Source organism: Camelina sativa, chromosome 2, assembly GCF_000633955.1.
Source record: "Camelina sativa cultivar DH55 chromosome 2, Cs, whole genome shotgun sequence".
NCBI classification, from domain to species: domain Eukaryota; kingdom Viridiplantae; phylum Streptophyta; class Magnoliopsida; order Brassicales; family Brassicaceae; genus Camelina; species Camelina sativa.
Genome location: NC_025686.1, coordinates 7,216,843 through 7,236,837, shown reverse-complemented (window position 1 = coordinate 7,236,837; position 19,995 = coordinate 7,216,843). Strand labels below are relative to the sequence as shown.

The 19,995-nt window shown below is 31.7% G+C and overlaps 3 protein-coding genes across 5 annotated transcripts; 1 reads left to right on the top strand and 2 right to left on the bottom strand.

Moving 5' to 3' along the window:
- LOC104719370 (single-stranded DNA-binding protein, mitochondrial-like) lies at positions 10,121-12,113 on the bottom strand. 3 transcript variants are annotated; one of them, XM_010437289.2, is made up of 7 exons: positions 11,948-12,113; positions 11,716-11,811; positions 11,472-11,632; positions 10,995-11,203; positions 10,670-10,770; positions 10,533-10,592; positions 10,121-10,440 (listed from the first exon to the last, which is right to left on the bottom strand). In XM_010437289.2, exons 2-7 carry the CDS (start codon positions 11,774-11,776, stop codon positions 10,424-10,426), a joined length of 609 nt encoding a protein of 202 aa, XP_010435591.1. In that variant the 5' UTR covers positions 11,777-11,811; positions 11,948-12,113; the 3' UTR covers positions 10,121-10,423. The 3 variants fall into 3 exon arrangements, with proteins under 3 accessions (XP_010435591.1, XP_010435598.1, XP_019089808.1); XM_010437296.2 differs by having other exon boundaries at positions 11,472-11,629; positions 11,948-12,112; XM_019234263.1 differs by lacking the exon at positions 11,948-12,113 and having other exon boundaries at positions 11,716-11,939.
- Positions 15,845-17,434, top strand: LOC104719353 (probable WRKY transcription factor 41). Its single transcript, XM_010437268.1, has 3 exons — positions 15,845-16,396; positions 16,509-16,637; positions 16,738-17,434. The coding sequence occupies exons 1-3, from the start codon at positions 16,059-16,061 to the stop codon at positions 17,231-17,233; spliced, it is 963 nt and encodes a 320-aa protein (XP_010435570.1). The 5' UTR covers positions 15,845-16,058; the 3' UTR covers positions 17,234-17,434.
- LOC104719361 (high mobility group B protein 13-like) lies at positions 17,321-19,829 on the bottom strand. The gene is made up of 8 exons (XM_010437276.1): positions 19,361-19,829; positions 18,625-19,028; positions 18,429-18,534; positions 18,275-18,340; positions 18,001-18,171; positions 17,831-17,922; positions 17,657-17,741; positions 17,321-17,568 (listed from the first exon to the last, which is right to left on the bottom strand). The coding sequence occupies exons 1-8, from the start codon at positions 19,700-19,702 to the stop codon at positions 17,461-17,463; spliced, it is 1,374 nt and encodes a 457-aa protein (XP_010435578.1). The 5' UTR covers positions 19,703-19,829; the 3' UTR covers positions 17,321-17,460.

Below are 19,995 nucleotides of genomic sequence, written 5' to 3'. Positions count from 1 at the left end.
GAGATGTAAGAAGAATGTCTTGGCCTGAAGAGAGTCCATATGCCACTGTTCGATACACCAAGGTAAGAACTCACCTGTACTTGCTTTAATTTATGTAATGAGATGGCAATGGTGAGACTAGAGATTCCAGAGGATTGTGGGATTTGAGTAAGGAATGTTGATGCTTTTCAATTGACAAAGTATATGAAGTAAGTTCTTGAGAGTCAAGGCGATGAAGAGTGCGAAGATCAGTTACCAGCAGTTGAGTGAATTCTATGTTTTCAAACCTCTTTCACAGGTCTAAGTTTATGTTTTGCTTGAGGGCAAGCAAAGGCTAAGTCTGGGGGAGTTGATATATCATGGTTTTTACGGTTTTTAACCATGATATAAGTGTGCTTTTTGAGTCTTTTGATTTGTTTCTAGGTTGTTTTGAGTCTTTACAGGTTATCTAGGAATTTGGCACAGATGGAGCAATATGGAACATTTTGGATCATTTTGGAGCATTTTACCGAAGAAAATCAAGTTGGAGTCGGATCAGAGTCAGAGCATCGATCGACACCACCTAAAATGGCATCAATCGACACTCATGTTTACCCGACGAGAGAACAAGAATTGGAAGTTTTACAAATTTGCCCAAAGTCTTCTCTAATTGCAACATAAGCCCCTGGATGTGTTTTAGGATGTATATATATTGTTTTTGGGTTTTAGAAACCCTTAAGTTATCTTCTAGCAGTTTTTGAGAGAAAGGATATTGAGAGCTTTTGGGAGAGATAGATCTGAATTCTTTGTAGAGAGAAGATTTCTTGAACTCCCTCTTTTACTTTTTAATATCTATTGCATGTTATTCAGAATTATGATTTGTTCTTTATTTAACATGTCTGAGTAATTTGCTTGTTAGGTTTAGGGTTTTCACAGGATTTTTATGATTTATTAGATCTGAGATTTTTAGGGTTCTTAATCTTTTATGATCTTCATCCTTGGTTGTTCTTCACAATAATTCTTGATTGATCACCTAGAATTGTTATCTTAGGGAAATAAATTGATATGAGAATATAATTGTTTTCCTGATTAAACCATTGATGAACAAAATTACTTTTTCCAAAGAGATTTGAATTAGTGATTTTGTGAACTTATCTAAACCTGTTCTTTAGGCTGATTTTTAACTTAGAATTTTAGCAAGAGATTTGGATTTTCTGGTTTTAAATTTAATTATTATTTGCAGTGAGAACTGATTTAATTTACCAAAAGTTTAGAGTTCTAGATCTGATATTTATTGCTTGAACCTTAATTAATTTATCTGATTTAATATTTCATAATTTCCTGAGAAATTCCCTAGGCTTAGCTCTTTTGATTTTCTGAATTCACAACACTTTCATTTAAATATTTGCACTGCTTTATTTTAATTCAGTTTAACTTGTTTAGCGTAATTTACAAAACTTTATAATCTATTGTGTTTGATCCTGAGTCTTTGTGGATTCGACCCCTAAGTACTGCAGTGATCTCTTGTTTGAGAGAGTATCTCTAGGGATTAATTTGAGCTTATCAGATGTCAAAAGAGAAATAGAAAAAATTGAGTTTCATTTGGTGGGCCAACATTTCCTCATTGAAATGGACATGTCATCCTTTCCAAAAATGATTCAATTCAAGCAGAAGGTCCTACCACAAGCTCAATTACTCAGGTGGGCAAGTTGGTTTTCCCAATGGAAATTCGATGTTAAACACATCAAAGGAAAGACAACTTCCTCCCAGATTTTCTTTCAAGAACTCAGCGTCAAATTTCAACAATAGTACCCATGATATACACTCTCAGTCCAGATAATCCAACAGAAGATAACCTGCGGAAAATGATTGCCGACATGCCACATGGAATAAGATAATCGTTGCTCGACAATGTATTGATCTACATAGGGATTGAGACATTGCATGGTTTCCTAAAGCTCTACATACACCGGTATGGTCTTGATCAAGGTCCACTTCTTGGCCTTACTTATCACCCAACCTATCCTTTTCTTACCACCATCCATACGAACCCTGTTCATTATAGCCGGTTCCCTATAGAAGAATACCTCCTACTTTGGTACATGGCAGATGTTTACACTATTGCAGTCCTCATCCACCAAATTCAACTGCTCCAGTACTTGGCGAAATGCATATTGACCAGTCGAAAGGCGCATTACAAATTACTAGACGAAAGGCGCATTACAAATTACTTGTCACGTTCAGGATCACTACAATCCAAGAAGAACAGGACGGTGAATTCATTATCCTAAAGAAATATGATGCAACGTTGAGACAAGCTAGAATAATGATGCTTTCACCTCGGGGAACTTCCATCAAAGTGTAAAGCAAATATCATTATTGAATGGATTTGATGAATCTGAAGTTGACCCTAATCTCCTTTGTCCTCACACAGCGCACTGGCACAACAGACACGTCTACCCGCTAGGATTCGCTGAAGAAATACGACAAGTGTAGCGATAAGCAACTAATGGATTCTCAACCACTGAATCATACATATATGATTGTGAATAGAAACTCGGCTCAAAAGTCATTCTCGGAATCAACCATCTCTAAGTCTAATTAAACTGTTAGTTGCTTATTCTTAAATAGAAAGTGACAAGCAAAAAAGGGAAGGTCTTTGGGTACTCACCAAAGAAAGAAGCCGGTTGTAAGCAACTGTATCAAAAGAAAGTCACCTAAAAAAATACAACATGAATAAAACATGGGGTTGTGAATAAAGGAAGATTTGGAGGTTGATTTAGAAGAAGCAACAACAACCGTTAATACTACAAAAATAACAATGGTCATGACCTAAGTTTGGTAACAAATCTACACAACTACAAGTTGCAAAAACAAGAAATTGTTTATATCGACGATAGTAGCTCATCGGTGGAAATAAAAACCACATGTGGTTAAAACTCAAATGAGTAAAAAATTATCAAAAGAATAATTAATAAAAAAATAGAAAGAAGATGAATACGAGAACTTGCAGTAAAGTCGAAGCTGAGAGTTATGTATTCCTTTCTTGGAAGAGAGCGGCGACCATCTTTTGGTGTTGCTGGAAAAATGCCTTACATAGTATCTTAAATATTAGGGTTGTGAAGGATGTATATCCAAAGGCCCATTTTGGATAAAAAAATGTGGCCCATTAACTCTCGTTCACTTTTCTTGGGATTGTGGGGACCATGTACAAAAAGGAACCTACAAAAAAATATACCTACAAACAAACTCCATTATTTACACATCCTCCGTTATTTTATGACATACAAAAAAAAGTGAAAAAATTGGAGTTGCTATCAAAAGATGTTTTGTACATGTTGCAAACAATCTCTTAGAAGTTATCAAATTCTTTGATATATATCTATTAATGACAACTTTCATCGGTTGTTAAATAGTTGTGAGAGAGTTGAATTAATGGAGGATTGTAAAATAACGTATAGAAATATCTTAAATAATATTCTATGTACTATTCCCTAATACTTGTACTATCAATACCAAGGCTTGATGAAGAGTTTCATTCAAACTTGAGTAAGTGAGTTTGAGTAAGAGTCTTAAGAGTCTTTGTAATCCTTTGAGTGTTTCAATAATAAAGCTTATCCCTTTGTATAAAGATCTTTCTTATATCCTTACATAATCATTTCCAAATATTTCCTAAACATTTAGCATTGATCCTAAAAACCTCCTAAGTGGTTGTACCACTATGTGTAAAAACAACTACCAAAACCTTGCGAACAACTGGTTTGAGGTAGAGAGATGATGTATACATGCTTATTTTACGAGGAATCAATGTTACTGAACTCTATACTACTCTCCAAATTCTAAATTAGAAGTTGAAGAGTGCGGGGTAAGTTGTTGGGTAAAAATAATTTGTTGACTAATCAACGTGTGACAGTTGTTAAACCATGTGGTCGGTTGTCTAAAAGAGCTAAAAGGTTACTGATGATATTTAACCGGTTGTTAAGAGGACCGGCTCATTTGATGAAAGGTTCTAGACAACCTCTAAAGGATCATAAACAACCTGCAAAAAGGCCTACCGACATATACAAGAAGTCCAATCCTTTACTTTTGAGGACAACCAACCGACAAATAACTGGAAAGGAAGAAGGCGGTTCCTACAAAGAATTAGGGTTAAGGAACCTTATAAATAAACGATCTCTCAAAGTGAGAAGGACACGAAAATAAGGAACAAGTACAAGAGGCTTAGCAAAACAACAACAACCGACTTAAGAGCAAGATTAGGGTTCATAGTTGATTAGTTGTGGCTTGGTTCTTGTACTTGTTATCAACATCTTTATCAATAAAGAGAGACTTTACGACATAGATTTCTTGTTTTCCGTATACTCTCACGAAGCGGTTACTTTTGCTCAAACATTGTATATAAGCGAGTATTATCGGATTTCATTTTTACATTACAAAAATCATTAAGAGAAGAGTTTAGATGCACAAAGATATCCAAATTATCCCTACAATTTATTAAAAATGATTTTGTTATCATTCACATATTTGTTGTCATGTCCACTCCAAACCAAAAATCTTTAGATAATAATAGCAAACAAACTTTTTAAGACTTACATGATTTTAACATATATCTCCTAGAAAAATGACTTGGTGGATTCTGAAAAATCCCCACAGCTTCCTTGCTCGATTATATAAAGGTATGTATTACTATAATAAGTTTTACAAGCTAAAATAGGACTTCATATGGCTGTAAATCTTGAATAAAAAAGGGGCAGTTAACCCAAGGTTTAAGAGTCTGAATATTTTGTCAAAATATTTGGATTTGGAAAAATTCTTGGTTTCCAACTCTCTCTCCTTACCCGTTTCTGGACCTGTTTTGGATCGTAATATGCGGTCTCTGATTGATGGAAAGAAGCACACATGTATCTATATTATTATTTTCACAGCAACTTTAGCAAATAAGGCTTGAAGTTGAGAACTATTTACAATCTTATCCCATTGGTATTTATTATTTTTTCATATATTTAGAAACAAAAAAATCCAGTCAATCATCCTAAGAATCTATATCATATCTATGCAATAATCGATTTCAAGATATAAAGTTATGGAAAGCTTAGAAATCAGCTATATTCGATTTTGTATGTCCTTAATTACTCACCACATTTAATTTTAAAATATAAACAAATTTGAATACAAAAACAAATTAATGGCTAGGAAAATTATCAAATCACATAAACTTGGCATATTCCCTAAAAATACATATTATGCAATATTTAATCCCTAATTACGTGGTAACCAATTAAATATGTTGTGTGTTAAGAGGTGAAAAGATAAACCTAATTAATTGCCTATAAATAATTAGTCCTTAATCCCAAGTTAGCACCACCAACAACATCAATCAGCAGTCTCTTCCTTCCAATACCAACGTGAGTACAAAACAAATTTGGTGATCCTCAGTCTGCTTCATTGTTTTCCAATAAGAGTTTTTTTTTTCTTTTTCTTGTGAAAAAGAGATCTCAGAGAAGTGTCGTAGAGAACCTCTTAATCTGAACAGATTCAAACCATTTTATATGATAAGATCGATTGTCAATTTGTGATGATGCAAAAGTATTCATACTGCTAAATATTTCACTCTTTTTTTCTTCTTTATAAGTATATTTTTTTGTTAGAGCAATATATATGTTTTGCTTCCAAATGTTATTATCCTTTTTTTCCAGTAAATCTCATATGTCAACATGGATAAAATCTTCATATTACTATTTTTTTAACAACACCAATATAGGGCATGCACAATTAAACTGATTTAATAAGAATTGGTATTATGCAATCTTAATAATTATTAATAAACTCCAACAAAATCTGTAAATTCCAAAAAATGAGAATTCCAAAAAAGAAATATTTTACACTGCGGGTTAAAATATAATAATAATGTTTACAGATTATAAATATTTAAAATTTATAAGATTTATAAATATTTAAACTTTATATGAATTATAAATATATCATATAACTTACAAATCCTGCGGTGAACCTAAAAAAAATAGATGTGTCAGACAAAAAAAAAAGTTTTTTTTTACTAAAAAAAGAGATATCAATGACAAATATATCCTGTTACACAATATAAATAAAATCAAATTTGTGGAAAAAAAAAAAGTAAATCAAATTTAGTCCTATATGAGTAATATCAACAATGTTACTAACTTTGTGATAATAAAATTAAATTGGTGTAAATACAGATTTTAGCAATTTAACATATGCACAATACTAAAAAAGCAACAACATTTTATGGAAATTTTTATGTATCCATGGGTCCAAACCTTGACTAAAAATAATTATAAGTATGTGATGGGAATTAGGGTTAATATTAGTACACTTATATATTTTTGTGGGTTTGTTAAAATACAACCAAAATACACTTATATATTTTTTATTTTTACAATAACTAATTTCGATTGATTAAATTCCAAAATAAAAGAATTGAAATTAATTAAATTCCAAACGAAAATAATATTTGTAGATAGATAAAGAAAATAAATTACAAACATCAACTTTTAAAAATATATATTTGATCCAACATAATATTTTGGTGTAAGTTATATTAAAAAAAATTTTAAAATCAATATAACTCCGCGGTGTACCGCGGGTTAAAATCTAGTAACTTTTGAAAAACTAAGTATATTTTTGTTACTGGTAGTTAATATAATTTTCCAAATAATTTAACATATAAAAAAGGACATGTAATGTTGTTGACATGATAGTTAATCACACTGAAATGTTAAAATGATAAATTTATCACAATTTCTATGGATTCGTGGTTTGATTTTCGAAGATAAGAGATAGGAGAAAGAAGAACATTTGATGAAATTGTCATTTTGTAAATTGTCTATGTCTCATATCACACGTGTTAACATATTTACATATGAACTAGGTTCTAACCCGTGGAAAACTGCGGGCTGAACTTTTTTATATGAAATTTTGTAGTAATTTATTTTGTTATTATGTTATTTATAATGGTTTGTGATTAAAATTTTTGTTTGATTATATTAAAATTTTGGTATTTTAAATATGTTTATTGAAAACCTGTCAATAAAACATTTGCATGTAATGAATAAAATTGTTTAAACTTTTGTCTATTAAACACAATTGTTGCTATAGTTGTGAAGCAAGTAAAAATATATAACTAACATGTAAAAAGAGCAACTAAAAATAGCTAGTGAAGGTTCTGAAAAACTTTTTTGAAAACAACATTTATTGTTTTTTTTCTGTGGCTTCTCTTTCTTGTCTGTAATAAACACCTTCAAGCATTGAATATATTTAAATCTCAACTTAGTTTTATTTTCCTAAAGAACGGTGATTAAAAGAAAAATATAACTTTTTAAATAGATAAGATATTATATCTATATTTTTTATTTTTTTATTTATTAATTTTTAAAATCTAAGCCATTAAACGGAACTGATCTATATTTTATTCGATTAGATTTTCGATAAAAATTTAACCCGTGCTAGAAAAGTTTTTTGATAAAATTTGTGGTTATATAGAATTTATTCGATTAGATTTTTAAAATCTTAACTGTTAATTTTTTTAAGTATGAATTAGTTTTGATTCTAATAAATTTTATTTTTATTTTTCTACAATTTATTTTATTTTATGTGTCCCCAATTTTCATTTTTTAATTAATTATATTTATTTAATTAATTAATTAATCTTAATGAAGTTTTTCTAATGGCAATTGAATGTTATTTTTTACACATTTTAAAGTTAGTTTCATATTTGTACTTCTCAATTAATATAGTAGGATGACTACAAATATTTTATATAAAGAAAAATCATTAAGAAAATTACTCAATAAATAAATGTATTTATCATTTTTTTAAGGGAAAAAGATAGTCAGCTACATCAACTATACCACAATACATGACCACACATGCGAACTTTAAAAATGTATACTCAACTACATGAAGTATATGTATTGCATGACCACATATACCAAGCAAGACCACATATACCAACTATATGATGACATGTGCTCAACATCACGATCATTTTACTCCGGTACACCGTTCGTCGGAATTCGGTGTTGACCAATATTGACCGGCGTTGACCAATATTGACCAACAAAAATATTCAAATTTTTTATTTTTAATTTTAGAAACAAAAATAAGAAAATTCTTTTATTGAATTATCTAATGTGTTCAAAAATTAACAAAATGTTTATATTCATTATAAAATTATATTTTGTATATGTTAATTATATTCATCCAGCCTTATAATAGTTAGTTTTTTTTTTGCAAAACTTAATAAAAGTGAAATAAAAAATCATTAATAATATTTTCAGATAATAAAACTTTTATTTTACCATGAGTATATAACTTTTTTGGAATAATTCTAGTGATTTTGACATGTATTGGTTTGGTTCTAAGTATTTTTTATTGTAGAAAATATTTTTGTTGTTGAGAATATTAAATAATATTATATATGTATTTAAATAAATTATGTAAGAAGTTGATGTTTATTAATTAATAATGTTAAAATAATAGGTTTTTTATTTGATTCACTACAACAAGATTTTTTTGTTTGAGTTTAAGTTTTAATATCTTATGAATGATTTTTATTTCAATTTTAATTAAGTTTTGAAATTGAAAAAAAAAAATAACTATTATAAAACTGAATGAGTGAAACATAAAAATATATCTTTATATTAGATACAAATATATTTTTAATTATAAAATATCATAGACGATTCCTAAATAATTCAATTAAATTTCTTATTTTGGTTTCTTATTAGATGATTCCTAAAGAATTTTGTTATTTTTATTTCTAAATATTTTTTTTTGAGTTTTTTTGTTGGTCAACGCCGGTTTATATTAGTCAACACCGGATTTCGATGAACGGTGTACCGGAATAAAATTGTTGTGATGTTGAGCATATATCATCATATAGTTGGTATATGTGACCATGCAATACATATACTTCATGTAGTTGAGTATACATTTCTAAACTTGGCATGTATGGTCATGTATTATGGTATAGTTGGTGTAGCTGAGCATCTTTCTTCCTTTTTATAACCTCAATATGTTTTTCAATGTGATAATTGTGAAGAGTTTTTTTAATTGATATGCGGGTATGTTTTCCCAGTTTTAAAGGGCTTGAGTCTAGGCCTGGGCAAATTACCCGGATCCGAAGATCTGATTCGAACCCGATCCGAACCCGTATCCGAAATTGTAAAATATCCGAATGGATTCTAAATCTCTAAATCCGAAAATCCAAACCCGAATCCGATCCGAACCGAAATCCGAACAGGTATCCGAATATATCCATATTATTAATATATGGTAGTAATATATTAGTAATATTTATAATTTTAATAATATAAGTGTCTAAAATATTCAGATTTTTAGATATTTTCGATAATTTGAAGTTTTTAAACTGTTTATTAGTAAATTCGGATAAAAAATACTCTAAATTTTTAGATGAATTGTGTATTATTGAATAATTTAGACTAAATTAGATACTAAAATTTTGAATTTTGTGAATTTTGGGTAATCCGAATCCGATCCCGAAATATCCGAACCGAACCTGATCCGAATCCGAAATCTAGAAATACCCGAATGGGTTATATACCTCTAAATCCGAAAACCCGAAAACCCAAAATACCCGAACCGAACCTGAACGGGTACCCGAATGTCCAGGCCTACTTGAGTCTGATAGTCGGCGTTTCCATGATTATCGGCAAAATCCAAAAAACGCTCCATATTATTGTGAGTCATGAGGAACGGTTTAGTAATTTACATAAATTGCATGTATTTAATTCAAGCTATAGCTATATTAAATACATAGCTTGTATAGCTATAGCTTGAGGTTTTGTGGAGAAAAATATAGCTATATTTAATTCAAGCTTGAATATCAAACCATGTATTGGAGCCGATATGACCGAACAAGCTTCAACAGACATGTTAAAATTGGTTTCGTCTACTTTTCACCATTCAACGCGAAGACCACTCTATTTCATCCAACTTCGTTCATTCGCGTACAAAAATCATCGTCTGCTTCACTCGTTTACCAAGCAACAATTTAGAACCTAACAAGACAACTTCATTATACGAAACCACGGTAAAAAAACTTGGTGTCTCTCTAATTTAAGCGTGTTCGACTGTGCGTATTACTCATTGATGTACAACTTACTTCAAAAATCGAAACCCAAGTTTTGTGGGCTTCCTTATTTGCTCTTCCCTTGTTCTGCCATATAAACTTACACTGATTTGGTACACCGGAAGATTCAGTAAAACTAAACTAATGCATGGCATGACTTACTTATTTTTGACCATAAACTACATAAATGTCCCTGATATCCATAAAAAAGGAACTCAGTGCTCACAAAGTCACAATGGACAGAACAAAAAAATACAAACTGTATTGTTGATTTTTCTCTGAAAAGCTTTGATTCAGTTTGCTCTCCTCCGGCCACCAAAATATTCTTGCCTCCGACTAAATCAATCCTTCTTCTGCCAAATGTGGAACAAAGATTAAATAGAGAAGCAAGATATCTCTTCTTTATTTAGGAATATTAGCTGAATGAAAAAAGGATATAACTTACTTAGCTCATCGAAAGAGATTTTGCTAATGCTTTCACCATATTTGATCAGCCGAATCTTCCCTGCAAAAACACAAAAGAATCGTAACTCAGCAACAAACTGATGGTCCGGATCAACAACAATATGAAACCATACATACCATCACGACGGATGCAAATCTCAGGAATACTCTTCACTTCACTGCTGATACTATCATTATACACTCTAGTCTCAATATCACCTTCCACATAAACCGATGAGCTGTGTAACAAAGCACCAGAAAAAAAAAAAAAAACGTTCAGATGAAAACCTACACCTTTCACCTCCTATTTAGTAACTGATACCATCATAGATCAAAGCGAATAAAGAAGAAACAGAGAAAGAGATGATCTTCTAAGTAACAAACAAACTAACGGACTTCTCACTTAGTTAATCTGAAATCAGAACTCTTAAACTAAGATAGTTAAACATGTACCAAAGCTTACTTTTTAGCGAGTTTCTGGACAGCGTAAGAGCCAAGCACTTCATTGTGCACTGCGATTCTATGCCACTGAGCTGGTTTCGGCTGATTGATAGCTCCTACAAGCCTCTGATCAAACATCCCACCTGTTCCTACTGTGAAGATCGTTACTGTCCGCCCGTTCCTTAAGATCTTCTGTACCGGTGCTTGCCCTACTTTCCCACAAATGATCGCCTGTGTGAATCAAAGAAAAAAAAACAAAAATGATATGTAACCACAAGAACACAATCACCCCACTCTAAAGAAGATAACAAAATGAAATGATGTTGAATCAAGATAACTCAAGTAGTCATTAAGAATACACGAAAAGATCGTTCCTTTTCAATCGTTTACTATAGAAACATACAATTGAAGTCTTAGATAAGTCTAACTTTGATTCCAATATTCTTCAGCTACTAATGCTTAACAGTGTAAAAGTGTTCCAAAGATTCAATCTTTTTACCCTATGAACACCGCGAAATCCCCAACCTTTACGGGGATCAACTCCATGAGGTTGAAGCTCAGGTCTTTCTGATACGTAGTCTTCAAAATCTTCTTCTACACCTTCATCAATAGGACCAGTTGAGAACCAAGCCTTGGAGCCTCTCTCAGTACTTATTGCTGCTACATTCGCAAACCCCAATAAGAAACAGATGATAATTATAATCAAACACAATTCTGAGTAAAACACTGAAGAGGGAAATTACCTAGAGGAGATATTGAAGAGGATCTCAGAAGCTTCGAGGCTCTGATGGCGAGTGAGTTCATCTTCAAGCAGGAATGGTTCTGACTTCTGAGTTAATCTGCAAATTGGAGTGATTCCTCGCAATTAGGGTTTATACGTCACAGCGATGGAACAATTTTGACTTAGACCAATCAACCACGACTAAGCTGAGAAATGCGAAAGCAGGATTTGATACAAAGACGGAAATGGCGTACCAGTGAGTTTGAGAAGGAGATAACGCAACACAAAGAGGATGAAGAAGAAGAAGACCAAAACGATGTAGAAGTGCTCTGATTCGTTAAACCCTGCGGTGAGGATTTTTTAGGGTTTACAATAGGAAAACAAAAATGCCTGTGAACGGGAAAAACCTTGCCGAGGTAGAGGACGACGGGAACCTTAGGTTGTCTTTTTCGTGAAATTACCAAATTACCCTAGGCTTTTTTTTTGTTTCTGAATAAAAATGAGAAGAAATGGATTTTTGCAAATTACAGGGGCCCAATTGGTAAATAGTTTTACTTTAAAATGTCTGATTAGTGTGGATTATAACAAAAACATGTACCAGTCGTGACTTGAAATATTTATAAGAGTTCGACTGGTAACAAAAGTAAAAAATTGTAGAAGTTTGTTATAATATTATTACTTTTTAATTATAGCGACATAACAAAACAATAATTAGTAATAAAAATTATAAATATTCTAAAGATTTCATTATTTAAACATATTATTATTATTTATTTGCCATTCATTCTAAAAAATTATTTATTATTTCAAAAATTTCATTCTAAAAAAACTAAATAGTATTCAAAATTGGAAAATATATTTTACGCAAGTATCAAAAATATATAAAAAAGTTTGAATAGTATTCCAAATGTTAATTTTATATTTATTTGAACTTTTTATAAATAAATATATTTAAATTTTAATATTCCAAACCGGGTTTAGAGTTGACACACTCTACTTACAATACAATTTAACTACATATTATATCATAATAAATTTGTAATTGTACACTCAATCGTAAAGGAGAAATTTATAATTTTCATGTCAAAATAATATGTGCATTATATCATATTTATATCTTATTAAAAATAAAAACTAATTTAAAAATTAATAATATGATTCTCAAAGAAAAAAAGAAAACTAATACTATCTCATATTTGAAAAACTATATTATTTTAAATATATTTGTTCCATATTTTGTAGCCTCATACACAATACTTTTAAATAAAACTTTATTATTTTCTTCAAACTTGTATGCTATCCTAAAATTTGGATCAACAAATTTATGCCAATTGTATTGTATTTTTAATGCAAAGTAACTATACTCTTTTGTATAATATTTTCATAATTTTTGCATAAGTTTTGCATCGTATTTGCATAATACTTATTATTTAACTTTTTATAGTTCTCTTGCTTTTATGATCAAAATTTAAATACATAATCTTATCAAAAAAAGATATATGTTTTTATTTTCATTTATTTTAAACTAATTTTATTTTCTTATTATATAAGAATTTAATTTATTAGTATTTATCAACTTTTGCATATAAGAAAATTTTATTCCAGATTCGCTGCTGATGAGGATTGAGTTTCTGGAAATTGGTGGTTAGAAAAATATGATCCAATGTAGTGTCAGTCGGCTATTGGTCTGCCTAAATGTTTATAACCTTATTCGATCAAGTAAATTTTATATTGTTTTATTTATACTAGCACTAAAATATATGTGTTGCTTGAAAAGTTTAAATGGGTTTTGATTTGTAGTTTTTTTTTTTTTTTTTTCTTTTGTCAAACAATTTGTAGTTTTCTTTTTCGTTAGTTGAGGACAAATCTTTATTTCTGAAAAAACAAAAAATTCTTCTTCTTTTTTTACTCCATTTTTTTTTTTTGTAATGAGTAGTTAATTTGCAGAAGACAAAAAATATGAGTTTATTATTTTAAAAGATGACGGCAACTTGTGACATCATAAAATAAGTGAATAAAAACTGAAAAGGCCAGATCCACGCGGAGTGAGGTTGAAAAAGTCTCCGGTCAAATCCCTTGACTCAAATTTTCTAATTTATGTTTTCCCTTAGAAAAATTTGCTTAGGTTCAAATCAATCATTGGCAAATTATATTAAGCTTATGTTACTTATACTAGTTTATTCATGTTGTGGATGAGTGATGACATCTGCATCTAATCTTATATTACTAATAGTCACTTATGTAGAAAATAAATAAAATTTTACGTTTGTCTTTTCTAGCATTTGGAATTTTGGATAGAGAACATAAAACACCTTCAACAACAATAACAAACATGGAAACACCTCAAGTGATTAGTTTCAACTTTGGGTTTGACCTGATTATGTGATTTTGATTGCCAATCTTACCTAAAAATTTGTGGATCGTCTTCAAAGAGAAAAATTAGAATCGAATTATTTATCCAAAATAACAACGATCCTCAAAGGCTCAAACTCTAACTTGTTGAAAGAATAATCGATATGGATATTATAACAATATCAAATCATATTATTTATCTTAAACTCCAAATTTTATGAATATCGATCGTTACAAAGTAGATGTAACCTTTTTGTGTGTGTGGAATTAAAATGTAAGTTTGTGGTACCTAATGTAGTACTTTGATCACTAGAAACAATAATATTACAGACTAGTTGATTAGAGACATATGTTAACTCTAATAAATTGACTTTGACTCTAAATATTTACTTGTATAGTTTAAGTAAGTACTAAGTAGACAATCACAAAGCCACAGTGTATTAAACTTTACACATCGCGTAGATGGACTTAGTTTTTACGGAAACGAATATATTCGATACTTTATGAATAAAAAATAATCTTTCAAATGAATTAAAACAAAATCCAGTTGATGACAATAAAGTTATACGTATCAATCATGAGATATGGAATTTACGATGGAACTTTCTTTTAATTTGAGATTGCACTTTGACGATGGACTTGGTCAGCAGAAACCTTTTTCTACGATCTTTCTATTATTAATTAAATTATAAATGTTTTTTTTTTAAAACACAAATTATAAATGTTATAAGGATGTAATAAACAAATATTATGGAATTTCCTCTACATCCCTTAAATGTTTGAATTCAGAGTGTCAAAATAGTGAAATACCAATGAACTTATTTTGAATTAGTTAATCAGCTTTTTTAGAAAATACGAAAAGAAATAAGATAAGGCTATATATTGTATAACTGAGATTTGGTATAATAATAGTTTGTGCTATTACTTCATATTTAATTCAGTAGAATATATGAAGAAGTTGCACACACACAAAAGAAATATAATACCAAAAAAAAAACTGTTGTTGTCAAAAGGAAAAAAACCAAAAGGTTATGCTACACAAATAGAAAACATGTAGGGGTATGTATTCAAACCATGATTTTGGAGAATTTGATGGGATTTGGGAAATTTATAACTTTGATAGATTTTAGGGAAGTTTATATGATTTTCTGTAAAATTCTTTCAAATCCCACCTAAAACTATGAGATTTGGATTTCTGTATTTTTAACTAAACAAATCCTCCAGAATCCTAAAAATTATTAAAATCCTAATCCACAAAACTGTTTTGAATAACAGTGAATTTTAAAGTAGATTTTTAAATCATCTGTTCAATAACAAGAGATTTTAATGGATTTTAAAGTAGATTTTTAAATCATCAGTTCAATAACAGTATATTTTAATAGACTTTTTAAAATCCATGATTGAATAACATAGAATTTGTAAATTTCACACAAATCACTTAAAATGTCAAGTTGAATACACCCCCGTAAAATATACGTTTTGCAAATAAAATATTGAAAAAGAGACCTTAACTACATCCCCAAAGCTATAGTTTGACACTGAGAGGTACAGTTATTTTTATTTTTATATGATTATTAAGTAAAATCACTTTTAAATAAACTAATCAACTTAGTTAAACTAAAATAAATCCAAATTTGAATTGGTCAGCATTACCCTTCAGTAAACACCACCACTTATATACACTCTGGAACTATAGATTTCTTAATAAAATTGAGGACCAAAGACTTTTCTCAACTTTGAATCTTTTATATAATAGTTTTGATCACTTGGTCAAATTTTCAAACACAAGTTCACTCACATCAAACTTTTTTAAAACCCCTTAAATTCCAAAAGAACACGCTTTGTTTTAAAAACCATCCCTCCACAACCAAAACATTCTCATCATCAAATACCAAAAAAAAAAACTTCATCAATCATATGTTTTAAATCTTATGTCCTAAACCTTACTATTCCTTCGGATCACCGGGACACTAAAAGTGACGGAACTACTCTTTTGGTGAGGTAACTACTAACATGGAAATGATGAATTGGGAACAGAGGAATTTGCTAAACGAGCTTATTCATGGACTAAGAGCTGCAAAGCAACTCCAGGCTTCCCCGGCGCCATCGTCATCCTCTTCTTCTTCATGTTTGACGTACGAGATGAAGGAGACTCTCTTACAAAAGGTAGTTTCTTCCTACGAGAACGCTATTATGATGCTGAACGGATCACACAATCCAACTACCGAGAGGGTGGTGGGTCCGGTAGTTAACTCCGGTAAGGTTCCGGAATCTCCAGCGTCGATTAACGAAAGTCCGAAAGGCGAAGAGTTCTTCGATGTGGGATGCAAAGATTACAGTTGCAAAAAGAGGTAAAAAAAAATGTTGAGAGTTGTAACTAAGGAAGAGATCATTTGTAGCACTTTTAATAATGTGGAAAACAAAATTATAGAGTTTTTGATTAGTGATCTTAAAATTGTGCAGGAAGATGTTGCCAAAGTGGACAGAGCAAGTGAGGATTAGTCCAGAGAGAGGCTTAGAAGGACCTCATGATGATGTTTATAGCTGGAGAAAATATGGCCAAAAAGATATTTTGGGCGCCAAATATCCAAGGTAATTAATTATCATCATACTAATTTGTTCTTAATTTCATAAAGATGATATTTATGAAATTAATCGAGTAATTGTTGTTTTTTTTTGTTTGTTATTGCAGGAGTTATTACAGATGCACATTTCGTAACACACAGTGCTGTTGGGCTACAAAACAAGTCCAAAGATCGGACGGTGATCCAACGATCTTCGAAGTAACATACAGAGGAACACACACTTGCTCACAACAGGGGAACCCACCTCCACATAAACGAGCCGAAACCAAACCAAACCAAAACCACATAGAAGAAGTCGTAAATTACCAAAACAACCTCCTCGACAATCTCAGGACCAATCTCACCGTACGTACCGACGGACTCGAAGGCCACGGTTTCTCGTTCCCCTTTACGCCGCCGCCGTTTTACTCTTACGACTCCATCCACGGCGGTGGAGCAACGTTTTGCCACGTCGGTAGCTCTGGTCCGTCGGATTTCACCGGACTGATCTCCACTAATACCTCCACAGGAAGTTCTCCAATCTTCGACGTTGATTTTCATTTTGATCCAACGGCTGAGATTGACACCACAGGCTTCCCCACGTTTTTACACGATTCGATTTAATTACTTTATTATTACTTTCATTAGGTATTTGATTATCATTATTCTTGAGATTAACTATTTATTTATATAGTGAGTAACCAAAGAAAATAAAACTAGTTTCACACCTTAATTGAAATCTTAAAAAGCAGAGTTGTTTTTGCATAATAGAGACTAGAGAGATGTTCAATGTGAGCAAACTTGAACATTCTCATTTTTTTTCTTCTACTGCTGAGTTAGTTTTTTTTCCTCTACGAGACAGTCTTGGTCTTATTGTACTCTTCCACTTCTTTCTTGTAAGCTTCCATTAACTCAGTAGCTTTTTGATTATAAACTTGTTTCTCCTCTTCACCAAGTTCCTATAAAACAAGATACATTTCCCAATCAGTTTCAGGGTTAATGATTATAAAGTCCATACTCAGATTGGGATTTTATAAATGATAATACCTTCCATTTCAATGAAATGTGGGCAGTCAAAGTTGAGTTGTTGATCCCAGGATGCTCTTCTGCCACACTCTTCCTTGCATCTTTGCTGTAAAAACAACAATGTTTACAAAAACCAGTAAGAAAAGATTTGAGATTGGATCTGATTGTTTTGTGGATTCAGGGTTTTGAGTATACCAAAAGAGTAAGTATGAAGAAGCAGGCTTTTTTGGTTTGTTTGGATCAGCATCCTCGTTCTTCTTCTTGGTCTTGGTCATTTCTTTTGTTTTCTGCAAGATACATATGCTCTGTTAGTGAGTGGCTTGAGCCCAGGATAACTAAATGCATTGTGAGTTAAGTTAACTAACCTTTATGATATTCTCGGTTTTCTCCTTCTTCTTGAGAAGTTGGAGAGCTTCTTGTTTATGGAGCTTCATGAGTTCATCTTCTTCTTTCTTCTGGCTCATGGCTTCTTCTTCCTTTGTTCTTTTATATCCTTCCATTTCTTGAAGATATATCTCCTTGTTCTTCTTTGCCATCTGTTACAAAAGTTCCAGAATATGCACACATACGTTAGAACCATCCCTTTATTAACTTCACTTCTTAACACAACTATGTCTATGATGAACTATACGTCTATACCTGATCGTAGGGAGTCTTTTGTTCTTCTGACAAACTCTTCCACTCTTCTCCAGTCATCTTAGCGATCTATAATCATCATTCATCCACACAACTTAAGCTTCAACAGTTTCAAATGACAATTGAGAAAAGACAACTCCTAATTCTTGACTTTTACCTCCACAACGCTTTTGTTATCTCCTTTTAAAGCAGCTCTTCTCTCGTTTGCATAGATCAGGTAAGCAGATACGGGATGTTTTGGCTTCAGAGGATCCTTAATCTTCCTGCAAAACGAGAAAATGCAGTCAGTTTTCTTACTAATATAATCCATATGAATCATATGTTGAGTGAAATAGTGAGATCAGTATCATTACTTGGCCTTTTTCTTGTTGTCCTGTTCAGCTTCCTGAACAAAATGGAGATACTGATCAAGCAGTTCCATTGCAGTTTTCTGCTTCTGCTCATCATCAAGAAGCTTCATAGCTTCTTTTTCCCGCTTCTCCTTAGCAGTAACCTGAAGGTAAGCTTCCTTATCCGCTTGGTACTTCTCCTTATAAGGCTTCTTCTCTTCTGCACTCAGAGTCTTCCACTTAGCACCCAGAATGTTCGATGTCTCCTTGAAATCAGCATCTGGATTGTCCTTCTTGACTTCGTTCCAGTTCTCCTTACACCACAAAATGTACGGTGTCGATGGTCTTTTAATTTCAGCATTATCCTTCTTCTTCTTTCCCTTCTTCTCCTCTTCAGTTTGTGCCAAAGTTTGACTGAACGCGAACGTCTGTGGAAGCACAACATAAACATTCCCCAAATCAATCACCAAAACAACCAGTATCACGTCATTGAACATTCAAATTGACATCTATATCTTAAACACAAGCGTAGAAGAAATCAATCAAATCTCAAACAGCTTCATCAAACCACAGAGCTGTAACGGAGGATTCAAAGAACCAATTTCCAGATCTAACATCAATACCAGATCTAAACTAAAACTTCTATCAAGCAATTCAACCATCAATTAGCTCCATAACAGATACGAATTTACCAGATTTTACTGAATTTATCACGAAGAGTCAAAGAGCATTGAACCACAGCTAGATCTAGAATTCGTACCATGTTAGGTTTAAACTCCTTCATCTTCTGCAACTTCTTCAGCTCCGTCTTAAGTTTCTCCTGCTCAACGTCCTTAGTCTCAAGTTCCTCTTCCTTCTTCCTCAGGATCTCGTCCTTCTCCTTCAGCAGATCCTCAGTTTTCTCCTTCTCGATCTTCATCTTCTCCAACATCGCTTGCATCACCATCAGATCTTTCTCAAACGATTTCGCTTCTTTCCCCTTGGCTGCTGCTGAGACCGGTGACGACAACGACGGTGACTGGACGATCTCATTCTTCTCCTTCAACGCCTTTCTGCTGTTTCTCGATTTCTTCGCCGGAGCTGGATCTGAAACTGTCGCCATCGCAAACAGAGAGATTGAACGAGAGCGTTTGTGTAAAAAGAGGTTAGAGAGAAATTGAGATTTTTGAGATTTAGGGTTAGCGATTTAGTTTAGTAGAGCCTCTGGGTTTTATATAGAAAGAAGAAGAAGGCTGAACGGTCAAATACTTTTGAAATTCAAAACTGTTCCTTTTGTGGATATGAAGATATTTTTTTAGTTTTCTATTTTTTTTTTTTGTTTTTTAAAAAGATTTTAACCGTTTCAATTTCTAAACCACACCAACTCACTAACCCGGTTTAGATCACAATTTATCT

Excerpts from the sequence above, each read along its gene's own strand:
- LOC104719353 (XM_010437268.1), top strand. The coding sequence starts at position 16,059 with ATGGAAATGATGAATTGGGAACAGAGGAATTTGCTAAACGAGCTTATT. Across the intron at positions 16,397-16,508 it reads GATTACAGTTGCAAAAAGAG|GAAGATGTTGCCAAAGTGGA; the intron begins GTAAAAAAAAAT and ends AAAATTGTGCAG. Across the intron at positions 16,638-16,737 it reads TTGGGCGCCAAATATCCAAG|GAGTTATTACAGATGCACAT; the intron begins GTAATTAATTAT and ends TTGTTATTGCAG.
- LOC104719361 (XM_010437276.1), bottom strand. The coding sequence starts at position 19,702 with ATGGCGACAGTTTCAGATCCAGCTCCGGCGAAGAAATCGAGAAACAGC. Across the intron at positions 18,341-18,428 it reads ATAACAAAAGCGTTGTGGAG|ATCGCTAAGATGACTGGAGA; the intron begins GTAAAAGTCAAG and ends TGATGATTATAG. Across the intron at positions 17,923-18,000 it reads AAACCGAGAATATCATAAAG|AAAACAAAAGAAATGACCAA; the intron begins GTTAGTTAACTT and ends TGTATCTTGCAG.
- LOC104719370 (XM_010437289.2), bottom strand. The coding sequence starts at position 11,776 with ATGAACTCACTCGCCATCAGAGCCTCGAAGCTTCTGAGATCCTCTTCA. Across the intron at positions 11,633-11,715 it reads CTCTTCAATATCTCCTCTAG|CAGCAATAAGTACTGAGAGA; the intron begins GTAATTTCCCTC and ends TTGCGAATGTAG. Across the intron at positions 10,771-10,994 it reads GTCCAGAAACTCGCTAAAAA|CTCATCGGTTTATGTGGAAG; the intron begins GTAAGCTTTGGT and ends TTTGTTACACAG.